This window comes from Zootoca vivipara, chromosome 7, assembly GCF_965207765.1.
Source record: "Zootoca vivipara chromosome 7, rZooViv2.hap1.1, whole genome shotgun sequence".
Classification (NCBI taxonomy): Eukaryota; Metazoa; Chordata; class Lepidosauria; order Squamata; family Lacertidae; genus Zootoca; species Zootoca vivipara.
The window spans coordinates 50,375,589-50,394,448 of NC_142590.1; the positions used below are offsets into that span (position 1 = coordinate 50,375,589).

General features: G+C 46.1%; 1 protein-coding gene across 1 annotated transcript in view; it reads left to right on the top strand.

Moving 5' to 3' along the window:
* The first annotated feature begins 5,275 nt into the window (after window positions 1–5,275).
* ITPR3 (inositol 1,4,5-trisphosphate receptor type 3) overlaps window positions 5,276–18,860 on the top strand; it is a 103,698-nt gene continuing 90,113 nt past the window's right edge. Inside the window, exon 1 of the mRNA XM_035124051.3 lies at window positions 5,276–5,715. Coding sequence (XP_034979942.3) covers window positions 5,627–5,715 — 89 coding nt within the window. The 5' untranslated portion in view covers window positions 5,276–5,626. The remainder of the gene's footprint in view (window positions 5,716–18,860) is intronic.

Below are 18,860 nucleotides of genomic sequence, written 5' to 3' on the forward strand. Positions count from 1 at the left end.
CTGTCTCATGTCTAAGCAAAGCTCAAATATGCACAAGCTAAGCACAGTGACAATCAATGCAGTGGTAGTTGATAACACTGTATTCCTACCTTTGAAGTGCTAATTCAGGAGAGAGCAATCTTTTTTTCAGACCAAGGGCCATCTTTCCTTCTGGGCAAGCTTTCAAGGGCCACATGCAAAAGGGGCAAAAGAGGGCTGAGCAACTGATGTAAAATCTGCCTTTGTGCAAGAGGCACAACCCCTCTTGACCCACTATCTAGAAGAGGGCGGTTCAACTTTTCCTACCAAGTGGGTAGGCTTCCAGCAGCTGGTATTTGGAAACATCACTGCCCCAAGGCTCTGCCTTCTGCATGCAAAGCTCGTGAGATAAAATGTCGGAGTTGGCTGTGGTGTACGAAATGGAAACATGTATACTCACTCCATCAGGGTTCCCCCCCCCCCGCCCCAGATCCTTAAAAACCTTCAGGCCTGGACCATAAATTTGCATAAAAATTCACATGCAAATTTAGGGTGAGTTTAGGAGGAAAGCCACCATGTAAGCAACATTTTTAAAAGTAGAATAAAAAAGGGGATAAGGGGCAAAGGCCCTGAAGTCCTTGTGAAAAGGTTAGGACATAAACGTGACAGCTCTTGAGTAGCTGGGGAGAAGAGAGTGTTCAGTGCAGCTCTTAAAAGTGAGACCCAGTTTCAAGAGCAGCGCCGCAGCTAAAAAAGCAGTGAGTTAATTTCTGACTGATTATTCTCCATCTGGGATAAAAGTTTCTAAATTTGCCCTGCTCTAAAAAGGCAGCATTTCCTGACAGACCTGAATTTGCAGTTCCCCTGCAAAAACAGCATTACATGGTCTCCTAGCTCTGCCATATGTGTTGGTGTGTAATAGATCCCTGAATTATATCGAAGTCTAAAAATTGTTTGCATTCTGGAAAAGAACAGAAGGAAATAGATTTCTATTTTTAAGCGTATTTGTTATTACAACAGAGGCAATAGGTAAATTTAAAAGGCAGCACATGGAAAAGCAGAACCATCTGCTGAATACATCGTGCCTTCCACATCCACCTGGTGCTGATTTTAATGCCTGGAACCACTAATTTTAAGGCCTGGAATCTGCTCAGCGGTTCGATGACCGAGGCTGGATGACCATCTGTGATTCCTGCATGGTAGGGGGTTGGACTAGATGATTCTTGAGATACTTTCCAACACACCAACTCAATGATTCTATGATGTGTGCAGTCTCCTTCAAAAGATCGACTGTTAATCAACACTGTGGACTATACAAATCAGCAATTCACAGGGCTGACGGTCTGACCCAATCTTGCAATTACTGCCCCTGTGTACTGCTGAGAGGTAATTCCTTATTTTTTAATAAGCTTCCTATGTAGCGATTTTTAGATAGGTTCAATGTTATGCTCAGGGCATCCTTATACAGTGGTACCTCGGTTTATGAACACAATTGGTTCCGGAAGTCTGTTCATAAACTGAAGCTTTCATAAACTGAAGCGAACTTTCCCATTGAAAGTAATGGAAAGTGAATTAATCCGTTCCAGATGGGTCCACGGCATTCGTAAACCGAAAATTAATAAACCGAGGTGTTCGTAAACCGAGGTTCCACTGTACCTCCAAAATTCCAGACACAGGAATAACCATAGGCAACAGTTTTCTAATTGGCTATAACAAGTGGACTTGCAACAAAATGTTGCAGTGCCTCCTCCCTCCTAAAATGAGTAATCCTTTTCAGGCAGGAAGGAAGCCAGCCAGCCAGCCATTCCCTCCCCACCCTACCCCCCTTTCCCCTTTTCTTTTTCTAGATCACTCTAAATACTATGTCTACTGAGCATATCCAGTCCTCATTGGGCTGTTTTAAGTTTTGTTGCCACCTGGGATTTTTGTAGAGCCCCTACCCTTCTGCAAAACTTTTTTCTACAATCCCTACGTTGAATGGCAATGGCCATCAACTTTTTTGGAGGGGACGGACGGACAGACCTCTAAAATATTTTATTGTGGCAGCCAGGGCCTAAGACTTCTCAGCCCTTAGGGGCTTGCTTCTATGCAAGCAGGTGTGCTGTATTTTGCCTGGTGGGGTTCAGGTGCCTGTAGTGGTTGCAAGGCAGGCAGAAACTTTGCTGGCAAAGCTTTCTTCATCATTGTATCTCCACACTTGGTAAAGCTGCACAGGTGGAGTTTATAGCTGTTAAAGACATAGGAGCCAAAATGTATTTTTATATGCTGGGGTTTGTGGCATAGCAGCTGTCAAGTTTTCCCTTTTCTTGTGAGGAAGCCTATTCAGCATAAGGGAATTTCCCTTAAAAAAAGGGAGAACTTGACAGCTATGGTTTGTGGGTGCAGGTCACCCATAATTCTTAGAACTGGCAGAAGTTAGAATTAATCAAGGCGTGATTAAACTGCCAAACATGGACTTTCCTGGGTTTAGCTCATTCTAAAAAGCCAGGCTAGCTTGCTAAGTGTATGCCAGTGGTTCTCAAAAATTTTTCTCCGGGCTACACTTTCAGAATAAAAATTTGCTCACGTCACACCAATTTTTTATTGGTAGGAAATAAATTGCAAAACTAAAAGAAACAACTACGAGCAATGTTTGATGCATAACACAGAACACAACTACTTTATAATATGATCATGGTACACCCAGAAAGAATAAAAATAATGTAGCTACAGAAGTGCATTAATCCTACTGTTTCTGGTTGTGTATGTCTATAAATATGTAATTGTGATACTATACTACACCATGCTGAAATGTTTACATGTTTCTTTGATTGTCCTTGAGTCTTCCCACCACGCTTGCCCCCTCTCCTGCCACACCCTTTGAGAACCACTGGTATAAGGCATTAAGACACAAAGACCTGTCATGGCTCATCAATGAAACCATCGAGAGAGAGCAAACGCTGCCAGACAAGCTGTGTGTTGGTGGGCAGAGAACAAAAGGGTGTAGGATTTCAGGGTGGGTGATGTAGTGAACAGGGGAAAGGCATCAGTTTTTGCAAATGGCTTGGCAAACGGGTGGGTGGGTTGCTGGGGGGCAACTTGATGAGGGCTGTCTGGGAGAAGCCGTAACAAAGAGACACAGAGGATGGCCTTTTGCTGTTCTTTTAATCCAAAGCTAGGTTTATGGAGGAAGCCAGGCCTGCTTGGGATGTGAATGCTCTGCAAACCTTTCATCTACCGTAAGTTCAGGTTTGTATGTATGTGTAAATAAACCATATACAGTAGTAGCTTGGAAGTCGAAAGGAATCCTTTCCGGAAGTCCGTTCGACTTCCAAGACATTCGGAAACCAACGTGTGGCTTCTGATTGGCTGTAGGAAGCTCCTGCAGCCAATCGGAAGCCACGGAAGTTACGTTGGATGTTTGGGTACCAAAGAACGTTCGAAAACCGGAACAATCACTTCCAGTTTTCGATTGTTTGGGAGCCCAAACCTTTGACTCCCAAAGGCTTCTGAAAACCAAGGTACGACTGTATCATAAAGACACCACAGTCTCTGTTGTGCCTTGTTGTCCCAAAAGGGATCACAGACTCTCGTAGGTGCACCTGAAACTCCTAGAATCTAACACCACTTGTGAAGATTGTTGTGGTGTGCAACAGCATCTAGCAAGCAACATGAGCATCAGTGTGGTATAGTGATTAGAGCAGGGGTCAGCAACCTTTTTCAGCTGTGGGCCGGTCCACCGTACCTCAGACCATGTGGTGGGCCGGACTATTTTTTTTTTGGGGGGGGTGAGCGAATTCCTATGCCCCACAAATAACTCAGAGATGCATTTTAAATAAAAGCACACATTCTACTCATGTAAAAACACTAGGCAGGCCATCCAAATAACCCAGAGATGCATTTTAAAGAAAAGGACACATTTTACTCATGTAAAAATACACTGATTCCCAGACTGTCCATGGGCCGGATTGAGAAGGCGATTGGGCCACATCAGGCCCACGGGCCTGAGGTTGCATACCCCTGGATTAGAGTGCCTGACTAGGATCTGGGAGACCAGGGTTCAAATCCCGACTCAGGCATGAAGCTCACTGGGTGACCTTGGACTGGTAGTCACACACTCTCAGGGTTGTTGTGAGGATAAAACGGGGAGGAGGAGAAGTCTGTAGGCCACTTTGAGCTCCCTGGAGGAAAGGTGGGATATAAATGTAATAAATAAATAAACGTTGAAAGGAAGCCAGAACTCCTGGCACTTCCTCGATGTTTTGGTACAACTCCTTCTTTCTGAAAGTTGTTTCTTTCTGAAATAATGTTGTTTCAAAGAAGTTTTTTTTTGTGTGTCAAATACGGTAATCTGTTTTGTTTTTTTTAACAGGGTTAAACTGATGTCAGGTTCCCCTTTTATCTCCGCCCCTCCTTCTTTCCCTGGGTCGAGCAGATTATGAGAATAAAGGGCTGCAGCCGCTTTAAAAACAACTACCGTAGCTACTTTCTATAGCCGAGCGAAATAAAAGGGAGAGTTAGCCCGAGCAAGTCTTGGCTTTCTGCTCTTTGTCTCTCTCTCTCGCTTTCAGTGTGTCGCCGGAGGCTGAGCTGCAGCGCCTACTTCGACAGGAAGCCCGCGCGGCCGGCCGCCCGGACCGCGGCGAGAGCACTGTCGCGCGCAACTCCCGGCTTCAGCGCCACCAACTTTGTCCCCACGCGAATCAGCGGCGACGAAAGCCTACGAAGCACGGGTGTGGAGTGGGGTAGCATGCGCGCTTGCTTGTGCGTCTATACACGTGTGCGTATATGCACACGTGCGCTCACTGATGTGCGAATTAGGAGCATTTCTCCTCGGATCAGATTCAAAAGCCCAAGAGAGCTCAAGGCAGGATTGTGAATGGAGAAGATTGGTGTAAGAAGGAAAAAAGAGGGGCGTGTGTGTGTGTGTGTTTTCATTCTTCATTGTCTTTGGCAGGAGTCTCGCGCCGTAATCGTGGGCAGTTCCGGCAAGAACAATCAGATAATGCTCCTTTTTGAAGCTCACCAAACGCACACACATACTTCGGGTGAGGGCGGGGAGGTGGAGCAGAGGAAACAATTCATTTCCCTCCCCACCCACCTCCCCAAGTTTCTTGTTCCCTCTACATGCAAGAGAGACGCTTCTTCGGAAGCAAAATACTTTTTCTTTCTTTCTTTCTCAATGCTGGAAAAGTTTCTTCCGTGGGTGGGAAGGGGCGTGGCCAGCAGGGGTGTGGCTTTTCCGCCGCCGCCGCCGCCACCACCCCCACCTCGCAGTCCCAATTTGCATCGAATGTTTCATCAGGACTTCCTGATCTCTTTCTATTGGCTGCAGGTAGAGAGCTGGACGAAAAAGAGAGTGTGTCTCGCTGGGAACTCATGCAAATATCTGGCCGATCTCCACCGCCCCCCCCCCCCCACCGCGCGCCAGCCCCAAGTGCACAGCCGCGCTTCTTTCCCTCCTCGTTTGCTGCCGAGCCGAGCCGCGCCGCGTCCCGGCGGATAAGCACAAGCACGTGTGAACGGAGGGCGATCCGTTGCCCGGACGCCCCTCTCGGGCGGAGGAGCTTTTGGACCATTGCATCCTGGTGCTCCGCCGGCCACATGGTGGATCGCCTGGGTGGGAAGTGAACGGCTCGAGAGGAGGGGGAGGTGGGGAAGGCGTCGGGACGCCAGCCGAATTGGAATCATGAATGAGATGTCTAGCTTCTTGCACATTGGGGACATCGTCTCCTTGTACGCAGAAGGGTCGGTCAATGGCTTCATCAGCACTTTGGGGTGAGTTTGCAGTGCCCTTTCCTGTGGGGTTGTGGAGGGTGGGAAGAAAGAGAGCCAGTCCTTGCGAGGAAAGGAGCTCGGCGGCGGCGCTGAGAAGGAAACGGAGCTGTTTCTAAGGGCTGCGATGGCTTCACGGGTGTCATCGAGGGCGATGCGCGAGTTTTTCGTTAGCCTGAAGTTGAGCTGAAGTTCCGGAGAGCGCCTGAGTTGCATAGACACCACGGCCCGTGGTTTTTTTTGAGACTGGTTGGAGCACAGACGCGGGCATGCAAGCATTGCTGAATGGCAGCGGGGATCTCTTTCTGTAGGGCCTGGATCGAAAGTGGTTTGTTGTTGGCTTGTTTAGTCCGGCAGGATCTGCTTGCCGAGAGTGGTCAAAAGCTCGGCTGGTGTGGAGCTCGAGATGTCTTCCTGGTTTGGGCTGTAATTTAGTCCCTAGCCAGCAGGGGTCCGGGCTCGATGACAAGGGCAACTCAGCCTCAGAATCGTAGAGTTGAAGGTACCACGAGAGTCATCCTCCAGTTCAACCCCCCCCCCCACATTACAGTAATCTTTTACCTAAAATAGGGCTCGAACCCTGAGATTAAGAGTCTTTATGCTCTGCGGACTGAGCTGACAGTGGGCTTCCTTGAGCCTCTTGAGTTTTGGGGAAAGACAGTGGCTTTGGCCATAAAAGTCAGTGCCTGCTCTGGCAACAAGAAGACCAGAAATAAAATTGCTCTGACCTCTGGGCCAATTTGCACAATATATATATTTGCGGGAGGCAGTGCAAGACAGGAGTGCCTGGTGTGCTATGGTCCATGGGGTCACGAAGAGTCGGACACGACTAAACGACTAAACAACAACATATATTTTAATCCACCCAGTTCTTCCTGGGTTTGCACTTGCCTGGGCGGATGTAATTGGTAACAAGTTATCATGCATATTGTCTCCAGAGAGCACCATGACTGTGACAATGGGGGGGGGGAAGTGTCTGAACAATCCTGGGGATTGTTGCCGCCCCCATTTATGTGATTGCCTGATCAACACATCAAGTGTATGCTTGAAAGCTTGGGCGTAGCCAAGGGGGAGGCAGGGAGGCAGCTGCCCCCTCAATCAGTACAAATCAATACAAATCTGAGGTTCTGCCCCCACTAACAAAAACCTTCCTCCTCTAACAAAAATCCTGGCTATGCTCATGCTTGAGAGCCCCATTCATCCAGAACTATTTGCTAGGACATAAGATGTACTGAATGAACCAGCCCTAACTGGCATTTTGATCCATGAAGTGGCAGGGATTTACTTTTCTCCTGCTCATCCCTGCCCCTCCTAAAGTTTTCAACAATGATGATGACAAATCCTGCTACTTTGGTTCGCACTTGTGATAAACAACACCCCCTCCAAAAAAAAAAAAGCATGACCCAATAACATTAATGCAATTAATGCTTTCAGTGTTGTATAGATGAATGCAAACCGAATTCCTGCTTTTGCCTTTCTTTTAGAAAAACAAACTGTATCACGAACTGTAGACGCCTTTTCCTGAATCACCCTGGCCTCGCCTCGCTTGCTAGTGCTGTCTACTCCCAGCTCACCCTCCCACCCTTGTTCCTCCTCTCTCCAAATCTCTCCCTTCGCTTTTGTCCTGTCTTCTGCTTAATTTTGTAAGCCTGCTGGGCAGGGACTTTGTCACTTCTGCCTTGTGTGCAGCACCTAGTGCAGGGCTGGTGCTCCATAGGCGCTAATTAACAGCCATGAATCAGTGCCTGTAAACTGTGACATAACCTGCCAAGTAGTTTGTCAGTGCGCAGTACTCAGTAGCCGCTAAGACTGTGCCGTCCAACTGTGCTAATTTATTCTTTGCTCTGGTGGGCTGTTTGTATCCTCAGCAGACCCTGTAAGCGTTCCCCGGGAGAAGAAAAGGAACAAAGTAATGTTAGTGGCTGGATGTGGGTAGATTCTTGCTTGCTGTCTGCCAAGGATCTTGCTTAGAGTTGTGCTGCTTGTAAAAACCATGCAGGATGCCTGCAAATCCAGAGTAGGAGTCAACAGCGATGGCGCTGCCCCCACAACCGGCAGACCCAGGCATTCTTTTTTTAACAGGCCCAGCAGTCTGCTTGTGCCTAGATGGCAGAGTCCTATGTTGATTGCTCTATGGGGATTTATACATGGGTGCTGTATAGTCAGTGGCTGAGGACAAGAAGAATTCCCTTCCTGTCTGAAATGGAAGTGTTGAAGGGGAGCACTGTGTTAACATCACAGCAGCTGCCATGCAGGCTGTAAACTGCTTTGTGCTTCTTGCAATCTTCAGTAGTTGGGAGGAGGTGCAGCAGAAGGCCCAACGAAAACTATGCAAGTTGGAAAATGCCCATTAGATGCATTTGGACTGGTGCAAGCAGAACATGAGTGACAAAAGTCACGCTATCCTCCTCTGGAAACAGACAGGGGGTTATTGCTCTTCACTTGGTTCGAAGAACGGACTATAGAATTCCTTTAAGGCATAGCTGTCAACTTTCGGATTTGAAAATAAGGGATCAGCAGCCTCACCTGTCCCGGGTGAATGAGGGCAATGGGGAGATTATGAAACTCTGTCTACAATGTGAAGAGAAGGATTAAGTTCCTAAGATTCAATCAGGGAAGAGATTGCTATCCCAGGATCCACTTTTGGAATGAGAAAATAGAGGCAGGAGATGGATTAGAACGGAGGAAATATGTAGCGGAAAAGAGACACAGAGAAGCAGACCAATTAGAACAGGCATCCCCAAACTTCGTCCCTCCAGATGTTTTGGACTACAATTCCCATCTTCCCCGACCACTGGTCCTGTTAGCTAGGGATCATGGGAGTTGCAGGCCAAAACATCTGGGGGGGGCGCAGTTTGGGGATGCCTGGTCTACAGTATATCTAACAATGCAGGATAGCAGCGGGAAATGGCGCTGAAATAAGGGAGTTTCCTGCAAAAAAAGTGAGGGTTGACAGCTATGCTTTAAGGGTCTATAGCACTGTAACCCAGGAAGATAGGACCAACTTTTAGGAAGCAACTACTTGGGTATTTACAGAGCATTATGTTACCTATACAACGGCCATTGTGGTCTTTGTGGTACACCACAGGATGAAATCAGCTAATACCTTTGTCTTTTCAAGATTCAGCTTCATTTATTTGCCCACATCCACCCTGTCGCTGCCTCCAAGGTTGGGTTGTCATGTGTCTCTTTTTCCAGGACATGTCCTCTTTTTCAGGGGTAAAATTTGAGACAAATTGCATTTGCTTTGAATGGCTGTCATAGTGTCTTCTTTTTTGCTCTTCAAAATATGGCAACCCTACTCCAAGCACCCTTTCTAGCACCTCAGCTGCCTCTCCCAATTCAGATGAAACGGAGAGATAGAGCTTGGTGTCATCTGCTTATTGGTTTCATTTCACTCAGCAACTCATTGTGACAGCTCCTCCCAGATCATTCAGGAATTCATCAGAAGTCTCAGAGATGCATCTCAATTGGTCCCCCATCCCAGCAGTGTCAAATTCAACCCATACCTCACCAGGAAATGTGGTGGTTGCTCTTATATATCTATTGTCATTGGATGTACAGAGTTACCACTTAGACACTGCAATATTAAGCAGCATACAAATTATTAAAATGAAAAAAATAAAATTTGCAAATGTGAATTGCTTTGATGGTCCCATGTAGGGTGGCAACTTACTCGCCCCCAAGAAAACAAATCAGGACACAGATTTGCACAAAACATGCATGTGCTAGTTTGTAGGCATATATACAGATTTAGAAATGCTTGCTGTTATTGATGCATTAATACAGTACCCCAGACTGTCGTGGTTAGGTAACTTGTCTCCCTGCAAGTATGGTATCTAGACGCTAACTGATAGGCATCCTGCTCTCCCTTCTAATGGTTTTTAGTCTTTAAATCAGACAACCCTTCAGATAGAGGACTGTCCTCTTTAAAATAGGACACATGACCACCCTAGCCCTATTGCATGGGTAGGCAAACTAAGGCCTGGGGGCCGGATGCGGCCCAATCGCCTGTGGACGGTCCAGGAATCAGCGTGTTTTTTCATGAGTAGAATGTGCCATTTTATTTAAAATGCATCTCTGGGTTATTTGTCTGCCCCCCCCAAGGTCTGAGGGGCAGTGGACCGGCCCCCTGCTGAAAAAGTTTGCTGACCCCTGCCCTATTGGAAAGGAGTGGATCATTGCCTTTGCCATTGCAGTAGTGCACCAGATCAGTGAGAAATGGAATGAACTTTTGCTTTCAGTTGCTCATTTTTTGAAATAGTCACTTTCTCTCATTGAACTCATTGTTTAAGTGTAGTTGGACTGTGTGCCCTTTGTGCATAAATTTCAATTGCAGCTCAAGCTCTTTGCTAAGGTTGGTATTGAAAGCCTGCCAAAACACTAAAATTGCATGAAATGACAAGGTTGGAATGAATGCAGGAGACAATTAAAGACTTCTTGCAGAAATGAAAGGCTTGCTCTCCTGCCTGTAACAGAAGAACCCGTTGGTGACCAAACATGTCAAATTACCCTAAGGCTAAATAAAGCTGCCAGTTACACCCTTCCCATGGCATACTTAGTTCTGAAGGCTTTGCGTTAATCTCATCAAAGTTGAAGGGGGGGTTGGGGAATCTACCAATGATGCTGGATTAAAGCAGCAAACATGAGCGCAACTGTGATCATAAGGACAATTATTAAAGGGGGGCTTATTTCTATTGGCAGATGGAAGCCCTTATTTTGCTCATTCCTGTGTGTCACTGAGGAGTTATGTCTGCCCAGATAGTGAACCATTATGGTATATAATAACAGTGACAGTAGCTTGGCTGTTGCCATGGCTAAGGAAATGACACTCAGTAGCCATGGAGGCCACAATTCTACATCACATGTGCCTTGCCATGAAAAGTCTTTTTAATTTGCTTATCTAACAGAATCTTTTTTAAGGAAATGGTCCTGATATTCCCCCCCCCCCCATGTTCAGTTCAAACTCCATACATCCATATTGGCATAATAACTACCAACAACAGTAAGGGGTTAGGAGGGGGGGTAGAGCCTGGAAATACAGGCTGATTAGTTTAATGTCTGTTCCAGAAAAAACTGATGGAAATCATTGTTATAGACAGAATTACTGAGCATATAGAAGGACAAGTCTTGCTGAAGCAGAACTAGCATGGCTTCTGCATGCGTGGGGCCTATCTCACTAGCCTACCCAAGTTCTAGGAGAGTATCAACAAGCATATTGATAGAGGAGTTCCTCTTGCCATGGTGTACTTAGACTTCAGAAAAGAATGTTTAGCAGTAATGGAGTGAGAAAAGTCATATTGCGGATTAGTAACTGATTAATGAACATGCAGCAGAAGGAAGGAATAACTGGATAGTTCTCCCAATGGAGGGATGTGGAGAATGAAATCCACAAGGATCAATCTACCTGTGCCTTTTAACTTTCCATAAGAAAGGAAGATAGGTAAGGTGGGCCTAGGGACTGCTTCTGTGTTTGCTCTTTACTGAATTAGGACAGTGGTCTGTGCAGTCCACTTCTGCCTGCCCTGGTTGACAACTCCTCTTAGGATGCAGGTCTTTGCGAACCCTCCTGATGGTGATGAGGGAAGACCTTCTGCATGCTAGGAATGGGCTCTGTCAATGTGTCACACACATCGTAATCATTTTCAGCCATTTTCAGATAAAGGCACATTCTAATAATTGCCCTCTACAGATGGTCAACTAGGGCATGGAAAGATTGATTTATTTTCAGAGGATTTGGCTTTCAGTTTTTAGTCCTTTGTCCTACCGGTAATTGTTGCTTCCTTCTTTGCTGCTTAGCCTTGAGCTAAACATACAAAGCTACCTTATATTGAATCTGGCCTTTGTCCCATTAAACCCAGTGCTGTCCATTGGCAGTGGCTCTCCAAGGTGACTTACTTCCTAAATTTGCTACCTGAGCCCCTTTTTAACTACTGATGCCAGGGGCTGAATCTGGGGACCCTCTGCCAGAAGCAAAAAGCAGTCTTGCTCTCCAGTGTGGAGTTGGGCAAAGGGATCTATACCAGGCATAGGCAAACTCGGCCCTCCAGATGTTTTGGGACTACAACTCCCATCATCACTAGCTAACAAGACCAGTGGTCAGGGATGATGCGAATTGTAGTCTCAAAACATCTGGAGGGCCGAGTTTGCCTATGCCTGATCTACACCATTGGTGGTGGGGCACATGTTTCTTTCCTGACATGCATTGCTAGTGCTGTCAGGATGCCAGCCATGGCTTGGATCCCAACTACTCATACTTAGCATAGACCCATTAAAATCAATGGGACTTAAATTTGCTCTAGATATGACAAGGCTGGATTTAGTCCTATAACTCTGGGTGGGTATCCAGTGAATCATGAGAATTTGGTGAGGGAACTGAGCTAGATCTTCCCTACTGTTACAGTTCCCAGAGTACCTTGGGGAAAGCAAATTACTGTTAAACCTGCAGTGTCCCAAAGCTGACAGGGATACTGGTAATTATGGCAGAAGGGTGGGCAGAAGCTAAATTGTGACCTATTACCCTGTTTCTGGTGAACCATCTTGTAATGTCAATGGTGGATCTATTCCTTGATTAGATCAGGATTCCAGAATATAGACTACTGGTAGTCTATCCCAGAACTTGCAGATAATTCTGGGAGGAAGAACACCTGTCCACATGTAACCGTGAACAAGGAAAATACTCAGAAAGAAACCTCTTCATTTAACAACCATAGTCTCAGTCCATGTTCTGATTTCTAAGGGTCCCAGGCCTCTAAACTTAGCACTCCTAAGTCCCTTCTGGTTGCAGGTTGCAAAAAGTGCCGGACTATGTGAACCTTGATTGGATCCGCAGGACTCTTCTTATGGGAAGACCCAGCCAGATGGGCAGGGTACAAATAAATTATTATTATTATTATCATCATCATCATCATCATCATCATTGTCTTTTAGCAAGAGTTCTTAGTCATAATTCTCTAACATGATGCCTTAATAGTTGAGAGAACTCTCACTTAAATAAATAAATACTTTATGCTTTAACAGTAAATTGGTACATCCATTTCACAATATTCTTCACTATCCTCCTCTCACTTTGAACAGGCAGCTAGTGTTAGTAAATGTTAGTAAAAAAAGAAGAAAAAAGACTGTAAAGTCAGTGTAGACCATAGGAAATTAAGCCAGCACATGTTAAAATGTGTTTGGGGTAACACACACTTGGTTTCAGCCCATATTGTAGACACAAATGCAATTATTTGAATTAATAATTCTTTACACCACAAACTGCAAACTTGCATTCCATCAATGTAGAACTACTTCTGCTTATTGTGAAGAATGGAGCATGCAAACAGTATGTCAGAAAAGAGTATGACTATGTGCTGGGATTGCACTCTGACCTGGTTGAAGAGGAAGGGCTTTGAGTAAACATGGCTGTATAAGTGACTGCTATTTAGTTTTCAATCACACCTTCAGATAACTATTATTGTGGTTGCATGTGGATTTGCAGGGTGGGGCTCCATGGAACAGGATTTAGTACACAGGAAAGCAGCAGCAAATCTGCATGGTGTGAAATATTATTCTGTCGGTAACAATTAAACAGGCACAATAACATGGCTTTGACAGTTATTGTCTCATGCTCTTCCAGTGTTAAGAAAGAATGGGGTCCATTTCAATTGGCTGGTAGGGAGGTAAATGCCCAGAGAGCACAGAAGACTCTTTTAAAATGCAAAGATTCCCTTCTTATGAGTGGTCAATATTGTCACGAGCCCTGCAGTGTGCAGTCAGAATTTGGTTGGATTGGCAGGCTCTGACTCAAGAGAAGGAAAAAGAAAAGTGGTGTGGGAAGGGAGGGCTGAATGGTGGGAACACAAGTTGGATGAGGGAGGATCTCCCCTTACTACCCTGACTTCAGTTGCTTAGGGACGAGGGAGCAGGGATGCTAGCTTATCCTCATTTTCCTTTAGAGTGGAGAGTTTCAGTGGAGGATGGGGAGGGCTTGGAGCAGCCAAGTGGGGAGGCAGAACCGGAGGTAGCAGCAGTTGAACAGGAACCCGAGCCGGAGAGTGCAGTCTTGAATCAGGTGCTACCTTCACAGGTGGGAGTACAGGTAACAGACCCACCCACCCAAAAGGTAGGTGGGTCCGACATTCCTGCGAGGCAAAGGTATTTTGCAAAGGAGAGTGCCACACCTTGTCTTTCAAAGCTTGGTGGGTGAGGCGTGGAAACTTGTTAGGGCATCTTCATTGCTTTCATCCAGTTCTGAACTTCTTGTCCTGCTCTTCAGCTCCTGAGCCATGACTCCTGTTTCTTGTGCCTGATGCTGAACCTGGACCATTGTTTGTCTGAATAAATATCTCTTTCTTACTTACTTACAAGCAAGAGCCTCTGCTTGGGTGTGTCAGGGTGGCAACCAGGGCAGATAGCCAAGGTTCTCTGGTGCCAGCTTCTTGAGGCACACATGTTTATTAAGCATATGTTGGCTGGTTTGGCTGTAAAGTAGGAATTGGAGGTTAGCTTCTAACATTAAACATAGTGCATGAATGATAGAAACAAAACCCACATCCTTCCTTCCTCTCACCCCTCTCCTGCTCTAAAATGGTTTCTCCCACCTCATTGCAGATACCCGATGTGAGCCAAGGGAAACCACCTTGCAGCTGTGGAGCATGGGAAATTAAGAGAGAGGGAGGGGCAGGTTTCACTCCAGTCCTCTATGCACATCATTTAATTTTAAAGTTAACTCCTCCTTTCCCACCCACCCACCCACCCCAAGCTGATGTGTTAGAATCTAATCAAATTATTTCCAGGCTTTTAAAATCTACACATATGCTTTTTGGACTGTGTGTGTTCTGTGAAAGGAAGTTTTATATATGCAGCTAGTTAAAGAAGGCACAGATAGCTACACACATTGTTTGGGTAAGTTCACTTTTTGGCACCAATATGTGATCTTCTTCAGACATAAAACAATATTTGTTGCAATCAGTACTTCTCATAAGATCATTGAAATAGTCTTAATCAGGTCAGGGTCCTTTGTTCATTTGGACACTGTCTGCAGAGGAAGAATGTCCATTTGAATCTGAACCTTGCTTGCATATGGACTTAAGGGGTTCACTGTAACTGCTAATCAGCACATTTAGCCCCTTTGAACTTTGACAGGGGTGTGGCCAGGCAGACCACGTCAGCCCACTGGGCAATGAGGAATGACTGACTTTGCCCACTGGCCAGATCCAGTTCCATAGCTCTGATTTTTCTGATAGTGTCTTACGTGAAAGCGTAAGAAAAGCCATAGAACACCACAGTGTGCTTAATGGAACACAACAGTCCTTGAAAATTGCTCATAGCAATTTAAAGCGAATTTGCACACCTAATTGCGGCAATGGCTTGCTAATTTGCATGTGCAAAATTGCCATCTCCTGATGAGTGATGATGGTTCATTTGTTCTTACCGCCTCAGGCATTTATTCAACAGGAGCCCCTTCCCTCTCCCCATATCTGCCTTCACCAAACACCAAGATGGAATCAGGCTTGGTGTCATTGCTCCAGACCTCTGTGCACTTGGTCAAAGGTGCAGTTAGAGCATCTGTGTGTACAAATAGACATGCACAGGCTGTGTACATGTATAGGGACCTTGCCTTTTTCAGAATTCCCAGTTGCATGGAAAGAGCCTGGAGAGAGATGCTATTCAAGGAACACTCACAGGTTGGGAGTGGGGGCAGAGGGTACGATTCCATTCCTGTCTTCAGAGAATAAATGAAAACAGCTAGGAAGGAGCAATATTGAAAGGAAAATTAGTGTGTCCTGGGTTGTATTGTCTGTTGTCTCACAGCTTGCCTTAGACTGAATTATCCATTCTGTTGAAGTGTCCATTCACATATGCATGTACCTCATTTGAAAACAACCATGATGAGAGATGCCTTTCAGGATCTCAGTCAGTGATCTGTTTACAGCCGTGGTTGGTTGGGTGCCTTTGGCTGTTCACAAGCAGGGCACACAGAGATGATGGTCTGTGTTTGCCCTCAGCACCTGTTTGTTTGTTTTTGTATCCACTGCTGCAGAATGTGATGCTGGCTGGTTGAGCCACTAGTTTCAAAGGACTAGACCTGCTTTCTCCAATACGGTGCCCCCTTGATGTTACTAGATTACAACTCCCATCAGTTCCAGCCAGCATGGCCAGCAGTCAGCAGTATGATGGGAGTTGTAGTCCAACAGTGTCTGGAGGACACCAGGATGAGAAAACCAGGACTAAGACCGACACCTCAGTGGGTTTTTTTTTTAAAAAAGGCTGAGATCACAAATGCATGTCCATCACTTTATGCTTGCAGCACCGAAAAATGATTTGAATGGAACTTCATGTTGCATTTGTTTCTGAAGTGTGTCTTAGGCTGGGGTAAAGTAAAACAGATTATAGATTGATGCTGATCAAATGGTGGAGAAGCAGGAATTCTGGCGGCAGATGTGTCAGTAGGAAAAGCGCTAAAACCACAGCTTCTATGGTTCTTTAGGGATTTTTTTTTTCAAGGACTGTGTGGTTCATGGTGTGTTGTGAGGTTGCATTTGCAATTTCCAAGTCACAGTTCCATTCAAGTGAAAGCTCTTTAGCTAGCTGCCTTAGACACCTAGAGTGGCCAGATGGTGAAAAGGAGGGGATTGCTCTACCTTGAGTAGTTGTGTAGAAGAAGGCACTTCAGCAGTTATAGGTCTGCTCTTCACAGTCAGCACTGCTGAAGTGCAATGTCTGCCATATATGGATGATAATAAGTACCCTGCCCATCTGGCTGGGTTTTCCCAGCCACTCTGGGCGGCTTCCAACAAAGGTTAAAAATACATTAAAATGTCACACATTAAAAACTTCCCTAAACAGGGTTGCCTTCAGATGTCTTCTAAATGTCAGGTAGTTGTTTATCTCTTTGACATCTGATGGGAGGGTGTTCCACAGGGTGGGCGCCACTACCGAGAAGGCCCTCTGCCTGGTTCCCTGTGGCTTTGTTTCTTGCAATGAGGGAACCGCCAGAAGGCCCTTGGTGCTGGACCTCAGTGTCCGGGCAGAACGATGGGGGTGGAGACTCTCCTTCAGGTATACTGTGCCGAGGCTGTTTAGGCTTTAAAGGTCAGCACCAACACTTTGAATTGTGCTTGGAAACGTACTGGGAGCCAATGTAGGTCTTTCAGGACCGGTGTTATATGGTTTCGGTGATCGCTCCCAGTCACCTGTCTAGCTGCCGCATTCTGGATTAGTTGTAGTTTCCGGGTCACCTTCAAAGGTAGCCCCACGTAGAGCGCATTGCAATAGTCCAAGCTGGAGATAACTAGAGCATGCACCACTCTGGCGAGACAGTCTGCGGGCAGGTAGGCTCTCAGCCTGCGTACCAGATGGAGCTGATAGACAGCTGCCCTGGATACAGAATTGACCTGCACCTCCATGGACAGCTGCGAGCCCAAAATGACTCCCAGGCTGTGTACCTGGTCCTTCAGGGGCACAGTTACCCCATTCAGGATCAAGGAGTCCTCCACACCAGCCCGCCCCCTGTCCCCCAAGAACAGTACTTCTGTCTTGTCAGGATTCAACCTCAATCTATTAGCCACCACCCATCCTCCAACCGCCTCCAGGCACTCACACAGGACCTTCACTGCCTTCACTGGTTCCGATTTAAAAGAAAGGTACAGTAGAGCATATTGATGGAGCCCCAGCACAACCCCCCTGATTATTTCTCCCAGCGGCTTCATGTAGCTGTTAAAAAGCATGGGGGAGAGGACGGAACCCTGAGGCATCCCACAAGTGAGCTTGAAGGGGCAAAATCAAAGGGTAGGGCCACACTTTAGGGTTTCCCTTTTGGGGTTGTGATGAGGGCAAGGGTGCCTGCCTTCAAACTGAACTACAATTTTTTGTCAAGTCCCTGTTTCGTGGACTAGAAATGTCTGAGGGCATCATTGATGGGAGGAAGGAGTACCAGGGAGTGGAGTGCAGTCCCAGAACCATCCTTGGCTGAGAGTCCTGGGTGGGAGGTAGCAACCTGGATGAGAGCCAGAAAGCTGCCCAGAACAACACATGTGTGTGATTGATGGGTGGCAATATCTTAAATATTGTATATGCTTCTGCCAGTGCTTTTACTGTTGCCTTGATGTTTTTGCTGCAGACTAGATTGAGAGATTGGTGATTAAGAAGGAAGTGTTGGAGAGATTGGGTGGATGGTGCATTTGTGAGTCTTGCTGGAGGTGTCTGAGTAATATGGCATGAGTGATAATGGATGAGAGGGGGATGCTCTGTGATTTGTGTTGATGCAGTGTGAATGGTCTGAGTAAGGAAATCGCTTGGGAGTAGGTGGAAGACAGAATTGGGTGTGTGATGTGCGTGTGTTAGTGGGGCAAATACTGCACATTGCGAGTCTGGCTGTGCTTTGGCAAGCCGGAGGGTGAAGAGACAAGGGATGGTGCCCCTATTCAAGTGGCTATTGGCAGGAGACAGCATGGTGAGCAACGAGGTGGATAAGGTTGGAGGGTTGAGGGCAGGGTCAGAATAGCTGCAGACCATACCTCTCTCCTGTTCTCCATTCACCTTACTGACACTTGATGGCCAGGCTACTGAGCCATTTCCCTGATCCCTAAAAAAGTTTTCTAAGAGTGTTGCTACATTTTGGGTTTCTTTAAAAAAATATTGTTTCATCTGTTATTGCAGTCTTAGTTTTATATTGTTATTTTTATTTCGTCTGTCTATCTATCTACCGTATCATCTATCTAGCTATCTGTCATTTGTCCCCCCCTCTCTCTCACACACACATTATCTTTTTGTAAACTGCTTAGAGGGTGTTCTAGTATTAAGTAGCAGCATATAAATATATGAAATAAATAAATAGAATAACCGACACTTCAAGTGTCCCTATTTTCCAGGGACGTCCCTGATTTCGAGAAGCCATCCTGGTTTCTGATTTGATCCTGGAATATCCTGCTTTTCCTTGGCATGTCCCTATTTTCATCAGAGAAATGCTGAAGGGTATGGAATAACGCTTGCATTGAATCCTAAGCCCAGTGCCTTGCTATCTGGATTGTCCTAGATTAACATCCTGTAGATTCATCCCAGCCCTCTGCTCTGGAACTGTACAACAAATGCAGCATTTCTATTTTGGCGAGTTCCCTACTGGGACAATGCAGCGTGAATGCAAGTGCAGCAGTGGCCCAGCCTGG